Raw genomic sequence first — 8900 nt, 5'->3', positions numbered from 1 at the left:
GGCAAATGGCCCAAAGTTTTTTGTTTGTTTTCTTTTTTAAGTAGTCCATCTCCCCACAGGAATGAAAAGTATTAATATTCTTTACAACCAACCCACAACACATTATAATTGGCCTATGCAAGTAGTTATGCTTAAGGGTAAGGCAAATTAAGAAATGCCCCACTTCCCCCAAAGGTAGATAGAATTCTTTTGGGTGGGAAGCCTGAATGTCAGCTAATGAGACCTGGAAAGGCCAGGATGAAGACCAGATCCTTCTTAGAGCTGCTCAGTTAATCTGGCAACTAACTTTGATCCATAACATTAGTCATTCTTACTGGGTTGAGACTGCAATCTATTCCAATCTCCTTTCACTCTTCTGCCCACATTCAGGAGACAAGGAAAACAGAGACTAAGTTGCCATTGTTAAATCAACTCACCTATTTCTTTCATTCAATTCATTTTGCCAGTTTAGCTGTCCATCCTTCACTACACTATCATACCAAATCACCAATCCACCTGGTACATATTGGTGTAACTGGTCAGTCAAGTATCGCAAGAAAAAAGGAGTGTTCCCCACTGCAGGTGCCTGTGAGAAGGGGGAAAGAGAAGATTTGACATTGTCTGAGTTGAGTGCAGTTTAGAAAGGGCTCTAGGTAATCGCACTCTTCTCTCAGGATAGGAAGAAAACCACTACTAAGAGCTAAGCTGCCTACACTCTGGCCATCATCCCTATCTTCCCCATCTCCCCTACCCCTACTCCCAACCACCACCAAATTTTACACTCTGCCATTGGGGCACTGGTCACTGACAGGTGACTTGTCTTGCCCATACCCAGGGCTCCATATTGCTTCACAGCTATGTCACTATGTCACCACCACACATATCTCCTTTCTCTGCACTTTTCCAGCTCCCCTTTTTGTGCTTTCTTTTTCATAAGAACATAAGCTCCTGGAGAGCAGGGACTGTCTTGCTAACTTGCTTTTGTTTCCTCAGCCTTTAGCATGATGTAGCACATAGTAAGTGCTCTATAATAAATGCTCTATCTATCTATATGTCTATCTGTTTGGTAGAAAAGAACACACAAGACTGTGGGTAATACGAGGCAGAAACATATACGACAGAAAAGCAAAAAGCTACTAATGTCTGGAGCCCACAATATGCCTACTCAGAGTAACGGGGCTAACTCTCCTAAAGAAGGGATGAAGAGGGATAACAAACAGTCAAGGGTATTACCTAATCCAATAAAAGAGGAGAAGAGGCCCCCAATCCAATCCAAGCATGACAGAGGTAGAGAAACAAGTGTCCCATCACAACTCAGACCCAGAGTCACAATAAGAGCTCAGCCAGGTAAGGTCCCTGGAGATACATAAGGAAAGTATGCCATTCCCTTCCATCAGAGAAAGCATCCTAGGGCTGAGGTGGCTCTGTCTGAGATGGAGGAGAATCTGCAGTAGGCTCTATGAGATGCTACAGTATTCCATCACAAAGAGTGGAGAAGAGAGTCAGGGGAGGGAAACAGGTTAAGAGACAGAAGTCAACGGTAAAACCCTGAGGGGAAAAATAAACTAGAGTAGGGTGGAAGGGTGGCTTGGGGAGAGAGGACCACACTCACGCTCAGTGGGTTCTCAATGTTGATCAGCCAGCCATCAAAGCGAAAAAACTGTGCAATGCGGACTAGCTGATCCGCCACCTTCTGGTAAGAGGATGGATCTCCAGACAAGAATTTCTCACAGAGCCGCCCACCTTCTGTCCACTCTGTGATCAAGGTCCCTAGAAGACAGGACAGAAAGGTTAGGCTCTCTGATGATGTGCAGATGAGAAGATAACTTGCTTAGCTGGAGTGGGTACAGCTTGTATGGAAATACCAGAGCTGCGACTTCAGAGGTAAATCAAAAGGCCACCAATGGGTCTGCTAATGAGTTCTGGCTAGGTAATGACAGCAAACGTGTATATTTTGCTACCTATTACTGTCTTCTGTGGTCCATCCAGATCGACCTGTGGCTCACACACACTCTATTTCCCATCCCAGTGTCCCCACACACACCTGGCATCAACTCCTTCATTATCTTTAATTCTCCTGCTTCCTTCAAACCTAAGCTTATGTACATTCCTACAAGAGGCCCTTCTTGACCCATTGGATGTTAATGTCTCCCCCAAAACCAAAATTAGCTTGTTTTTACTTTATATAAATTTTGTTTTTATTTATGTGGGCTCCATATTGAGCCCATATCCCATATTCCATCCATATTCCCCACCTCCCTCATTTTCCCCTGAACCAATTCTTATACTCTGCCCCTGGGGCACTAGTCTCTTACAAATGAGCTTTCACTTTGTCTTGCCCAGAGCCAGGCCCCCATTCTACTTCCAGACTATGTCCGCACCATGTTGCCACCACACAGACCATCTCTGCCCTCACCTTTCCAGGTCCCCTTCATGTGCTGTCTTCCCTTCCCTTCCCCAACAGAATGTAACCTTCTTGAGAAAAAGGGCTACTGTTCTGTTTTTGTCTCCATATTCCCAATGCCCAGAATAGTGTCTTACAATGTTTAATAAATGCTTGATTGATTAAAGTTTGTAAAAAATACTTTAGATATATTTTCTCATTTGATCCCTATAACAGCCTTGTGAGGTTCCTACAGTTATTACTGTAACCATTTTACAGGTAAGGAAACTAAGGCTGAAAGAGGTAAAGGTAAAGTATTGCCCATGGCCGTATAGATAAAGAAATGTTGGAAGCAAGATCTGAACCCAAGTTACCTCTGATTTCAAGGCCAGTGCTCTTCCCTCTATGCCATGTCACTTCCTCTAGTGGTAATAGTAGCTCATATTTATATAAAATTTTATGGTTTTACAAAACATTTTATTTATATGATCTCATTCGATCTTCACAACAATCTTGTTGTGTGGGTATTAGTATATCCATTTAGCAGATGAAGAAACTGAGGCACACATATGTTCAGGGACTTGCCTAAGGACCCAGAGAAAATAATGATAGAGAGTTAGGGGAACTTCGAAACTAGGTTTCTAACTTCAAAGGCAATGTTCTTTCTACTACATCACAGTTAAAGAAGCAGTGTGGAAAGAACATCTGGGTTCCAATCTTGGATCAGCATACATCCTTCCTGTATGACTCTGGGGCAAGTCATTTAAACTCTGCACCTGTTTCCTAATCTGTGAAATGAAGGAGCTGGACTTCAAGATCCCTTCTAGCCCTGTGAACCAACCTATTTATACACAATACCAGTCCACAACAACTGGCTCAATCTTCTCTTATTCCCACATCTGTCTGATCTGCTACTATGTACACTCTCTTTAATAATCAAAACCTAGTTCAGCCTGCCATCACGCTTACCTAGCACAGAGACCCCATGCTTATGGGCAGCATTGGTCCAGACCACTGGAGGGATGGTGACTGTGCGATGGCTGAAGTACACAAAGATGTCAATGAATTGCCAGTGGTAGAAGATGTAGGGAGACTCTGTCGTAGAGCCTTGAATAAACCTAGGTAAAGGAAAAGGATGAAGTCAAATCACAGGACACAAAATGTGAAACTCAATTCAGTTCAACAAGCATTTATTATGTGCAAACTATGTTCTAGGCACAGTTGGATAAAAAGACAAAACTAAGCTACTAAGGATAGGGAAAGATTTCATTGCTAAATAAAAAACAGTAGTGATCACAAACAAGTAAAATTAACAATTTTGATTAAAATTTAAAAGCTTTTGCTCAAACAAAATCAACACAGTTAGATTTGAAGGGAAACCTTTACAGCAGATTTCTCAGATATAGGTTAAGATATATAGAAACTTCAAATACATAAGAACAGTTCTGTCTCTGATTATATGATCCTGAGCCAGTCACTTAACTTCTCAGTTTCATAGGCAACTCTCTAAGATGATAAATAGCAGAGAAGGTGCCAAGGCAGTTTCCCCAGCAGGGTGTTTCCTATTGTGAAATCACAGGTTCAGTACCTATTCTCTATATAAGAACAAGAGCCATTCCCCAAAAGATAAGTGGTCAAATGTGAGTTTTCAAAAGAAGAAATGCAAGCAACTAGCAACCATACAAAAAATGCCCCAAATCACTGATAATAAGAGAAAAACTAACTAAAACAACTCTGAGCTTTCACATACTGGCAACAATAACAAAAGAAGAAAATAACAATTGCTATAAGAGCTCTGAGAAGACAGGTATACTAACACACCTTTAGTGGAGCTGCTAATTAGTTCAATCATTCTAGAAAGCAATTTGGAACAATACTCAAAAACCACTATACTCTTTGACTCAGCAATAATACTACTAGGCACATATTCCAAAGAAATCAAAGAAAAATGGAAAGGACCCATAAAAACAAAAATACTTTTTGTTGGAGCAAAGAATTGGAAACAAAGTAGGTGCTCATCATTTTGGGGTCTATGAATCTAACAGAGTATTATGATGAATGACAGATTCAGAGTAACCTGGAAGACTCATATAAACTGAAGAATAAAATGAGCAGAACCAGGAGAACAATTTATACTGTGACCATAATAATGTAAAAAAACAAAAAACAAAAAACTTTAGAACTTTGTTCAATGCAGTGAGTGATCATGATTTCAAAAGACTATTGATCATGTCTCTTGGCAGAAACAATGAACTACAGTTATAGAATAAGACACAGATTTTTAGACAAAGGCAAAGCCTTGATTTGTTTTGCATGACTATAATAATTTGTTATAGGGTAGGGTGAGTTGGTAGGAAATGACAGTGATGCCAAAACAAAAAAGAGAAAAAGCATCAATAAAATATAAACTACACAAAAGAAAAAAAGTCAAAAAGGAACACAAAGAGAGCAATTTTGTTACTTCCTTGTAAAATTTAACAATACACATTTTTGAAAACTATACATAATAGGTTTTTTGTTCATCTTTGCATACTGAAATATGTTTATAGATGATTAACTTAATTAAAAAGACAATTTTTAAAAGATGTTTGTTAAATAACTGAACTCATCCATGACCATTATGATTCACCCCTACTACCAAAATAATTCCCCAGAAAGCATCTTTCTTTTTGGGTTTGACATGCAAGATCACATGATCCGAGGCTTAGAACTGGAAGAGCCCTTCACTACCATCTAGTCCAACCCCTTCATTTACAGATGAGAAAACAAAGATACAGCCAAAGAGATTGTGTGATTTGTCCAAGGTCACACAGTACGTGCCAAAGTCATAAGTTGATTCCATTCTTCTGACTCCAAGTCCAGTACAACTTCACTGTACCACACTGCTTTTCATTAATGGAAGATATCTTTCAAATTTGTAATAATGACAATAGATAGACAATAATAGACAACAGACAAGAAAGTGGGAAATTCCAAAATTCATTCAGGTAAAGTCTCCCTATGTTCTATAACAAATCTTGCATCAGTCAATAAAAGCTAGGAAACTCAGGAAAGATTGTGAAGCTATGGAAGGATGGTTAATTAAATGAATCAAGAGAGACAGCAAGCCATAGGATTATAAAATCAACAGAGAATAGCCTAACTTACCCCAAAACCCAAAACTAGTTAGTTGCAGAGGCAGACCTAGAACCCATGTCTTCTGACTCCCAATTCAGCACTTTATTAACTACATCTCATTGGTCTCTCAGTTTAACTGTTTTATTGGGTGAAGTGGGAAAATTAACTCACCTGTCACCTAAGTAACCGCCCATCATGTCATGGCACACCAGAGTCCGAGGTCTCTGGCTTTGAAGTGAGGGTTGGCGATCTGCTAGGGGTATCATAGCAATGTTAAAGGCATCCTCACTACCTGGTGTCCATGCCAGAAGCTCCTCCAGTGAAGAAAAGTAAAAGCTGACAGGTTCAGTGGTGATCTTGTCATAGTTTCTAACTGAACAGATGAGAGACACATTGAGTAAAGACACTGAAATGTAACTTTGAAATTGAAAAAGAACAAACAGATGAAATCTTGAGAGGAAGCCATTAAGGCAGGAGTTCTCAATCTTTTTTGTGTGTCAGGGACCCTTTAAGCAGTCTAATAAGGCCAAAAGACCCCTTCTCAGAATGTTTTTAAATGCATAAAATAAAATATGTAGAATTACAAAGGAAATCAGTCATAGTAAAATACAGTTATCAAAGTATTTAAAAAGCAAGTTAATGGATCACAGATTAAAAATCCTTGCCATAAGGCCTGCAAAAGTCAAACAATGTGCACAGCTTCAGGTTTTCTCACCTGGCAAGGGAGTTGGCTTAAAATTGATCACCTCTCGAAAGACTGGATTCTGGCTGTCTTCCACACTTTAGCAAAAGAAAAAACACCAAGAAGCTATTAGTACAAAATGGACTAGGATTAAGATAGAAGAAATCTTTCTCCTTGAATTTTCTAGTCCACAAACATCCTGCAAAGAAATTCAACCTATCTTCCCAAATTTTGTACAATCGCTCACATTACATAACACATTTCAGTATATTGGCAACCTGGGTCAAATACTAGTTGATTGATTATGAGACTTCTGGGTGATTCTAACCTTCCTCTGCTCATTAGATATCATGTCCTCTAAAATAGCCAACCCAGAAGACTTACTCCAAATGACTAAGGCCAGGTTATATCATAGTAGAAAAACTGCCTTCAAAAGGCACTGTGCTAAAGTACTAGAAAAAAAGGAAAAAGACAGTCTCTGCCATTAAGTAATTTACAATGTAATGGGGGAAGAAAATACAGAAAAGAAAGCTGAAAAGGGGGAGCGAGGAGGTATTGACAGAAAGAGACTAGGAAGACTTGGAGCCATTGCCACACCCAGCTTAAAATACCCTCAGATAGATTCTTTTTTTGTCTGTCTTATTAGAATGTAGGCTCCTTGAGGATAGGACTCGTTTATTGCTTTCTTTTTTTTTCTGTGTCCCTAATGCCTAGCAAAGTGCTTGGCATATTTCAAAAATGCTTATTAATTAATGTATAGGCTGAAGGAAAATGTGATGTCAATAATAACATTAATAATTCACTTGTGAACCTGAGTGACTAGAAGGATGCTGGACCCCTCAACAATTACCAGGCAGTTTGGAAGATGGGTAGAAATATAGGATAATGACATCTGTCACAACCCATCTATGCCTGCTCATTGTGTAGGAGGCCCGCCGTCCTATGCAAAATGGGAAGGGGGACAGGGGCTTTAGAAAGTAGGTAACTCACCTATCTTCCAAGATACCTATGATGCTCTGGGCAGAGATTAAGTATGTTGGGGTGGAGGCGGGCAAGGGAATCAATTTTTCTACAGGCACATACAGAGTTGCTGCTGTGGAATTTCATACTGGTTAGGTTATAAATGCCCTAAGGGATCAAAGCCCAGCTCAGAAGGGAAAAGACTGCACAATGCAGAGACAGGGTAGAGTGGGGGAGTGTCAAAGATTCAGGGTAGGTATCGGAGTTGGAGACAAACTTTAGCAATCACTATTACAGGGAGAGTGGTTTGCAACCCATTTCCCATCCTCATTTGGTTGATCATGTCAGGGGTCAGGGCTGAGCCCTAATTTTTGAGACCAGTGACCTAGAAGACAAGAAGACTCTAACTGGGACTGATATCATTCATACTAGATAAACTGAGCCACAAAATGTCAGAGATAAAAGGGACATTGGGACTAATCTACCCCCTTCCTTTTACAGATGAGGACATTGGAGCCCTCTTGCAGGGACTTGTCCAAGGAGTCAAGGAGTAAATGGCAGAGTTAAAAAGGGAACCCATCCAGGTCTCAGAAAGTTTACAAATAGAAACCAACAACCTAATTCAGCGGCCTCACATAACAGTTAAGAGCACAGAATTTGAGGCCAAAGGGTCCTAGATTCTAGTGCTGGCTCGGCCACTAACGAACTCTGACCTTAGAAAGGTATATTAACTTGTTCTGAGCCAGGTTAATCATCTGACAAATGATGGAGGACTGGTGAATCTCTAGGCTCTCTTTGGCGATCCTAAGTCACAATTCAATAGCCATCCCCTCACTTGACGAATGAAGAAACTGACATTCAGATAGGACGGACAACCCTATGGTCATACTCGTTCAAACGGGTTTTTGTTTTTGGGTTTTTTTTTTGTTTTTTTAAATGCAAAACCATTAGGTTGTCAAAGAGGGGAAGGGGAAAGCCCGGGCGGTGTGGCCTGGCCTAGCTAGGCTTGCAAGCACGGGATCAGAGGCTGGAGGAGAGGAGGGGGGAGCCGAGCGCCGCGCGCCAGGAGGAAGAGATAAACGTCCCTTCCGTCAAAGCGTCGCACGCTCTCGGCCTCTCCCTCCCAACCCCCACCCCGGCTCGCCACATCCCATCCGGAGCTGTCTCCCGGATGCCCTTCACCTCCGCCCGAGCCTCCTCGGCGAGGGCTGCGGCTTCTGCTTCGGCTCCGGCGGCTCCTCCTTCTCGTCGGCCGCCGCCGGCAGGTGCGGGCTGCGCCGCCTCGTTGTTCCGTGCCTTGCACTCCTTGCCGACGACTCCATTGGGTCTCCCGGGAGGCGCCTATCACAGTTCCCCAGATCAGCCCCAGTGAGTGGCTGGACTCTCGGCGCGAGCTTAGAGGTCTTCGCTCCGGCCAATGGCGCCCTTCGGCCCCGCCCCCTGCCGACCGGGCCTCCAATCAGGAGCTCCCAAACACCCCAGGACCCACACAGATCCTCAGAGAGGGGCCAGGATGGTGGGGGGGGGGCCTCGGGGGAGGACCTGGGCTCCTGACGCTACCCTGCTTCTTGAACTCTCTGAAGGTACTCTCTGAGGAAGTGATGAATGGATGAATGAATATATGAATAAATGAATGTGGGGGCGAGATAGTGAAAAAGGGTTATGTCTAAATAAGTTGGGATGCAGGTTCCCATTCTCCTGTTCCTAAATCCTCAGCACCCCCAGTTTGGGAAGCTGAATGTCCAAGCTGTCCTGGAAGACGCCCAAGCCAAGCTGAGT

At 42.2% G+C, this 8900-nt stretch overlaps 1 protein-coding gene across 2 annotated transcripts in view; it reads right to left on the bottom strand.

Annotated features, from left to right (window-relative positions):
- ENGASE (endo-beta-N-acetylglucosaminidase) overlaps nt 1–8443 on the bottom strand; it is a 14873-nt gene extending 6430 nt beyond the window's left edge. Inside the window, exons 1-6 of one of the 2 annotated variants that reach the window (XM_027847538.1) lie at nt 8304–8443; nt 6195–6259; nt 5651–5852; nt 3332–3480; nt 1592–1749; nt 417–565 (exon numbers count right to left, since the gene is read on the bottom strand). In XM_027847538.1, the coding sequence (XP_027703339.1) occupies nt 417–565; nt 1592–1749; nt 3332–3480; nt 5651–5852; nt 6195–6259; nt 8304–8443 (863 nt within the window). Of the gene's footprint in view, nt 1–416; nt 566–1591; nt 1750–3331; nt 3481–5650; nt 5853–6194; nt 6827–8303 lie in introns of those variants that run through there. The other variant, XM_027847539.1, reaches the window with a different exon arrangement.
- Nucleotides 8444–8900: the final 457 nt, after the last annotated feature.

Source organism: Vombatus ursinus, unplaced genomic scaffold (assembly GCF_900497805.2).
Source record: "Vombatus ursinus unplaced genomic scaffold, bare-nosed wombat genome assembly UNPS02015412.1, whole genome shotgun sequence".
NCBI lineage: Eukaryota > Metazoa > Chordata > Mammalia > Diprotodontia > Vombatidae > Vombatus > Vombatus ursinus.
This window is presented reverse-complemented; position numbering and strand designations above follow the sequence as displayed.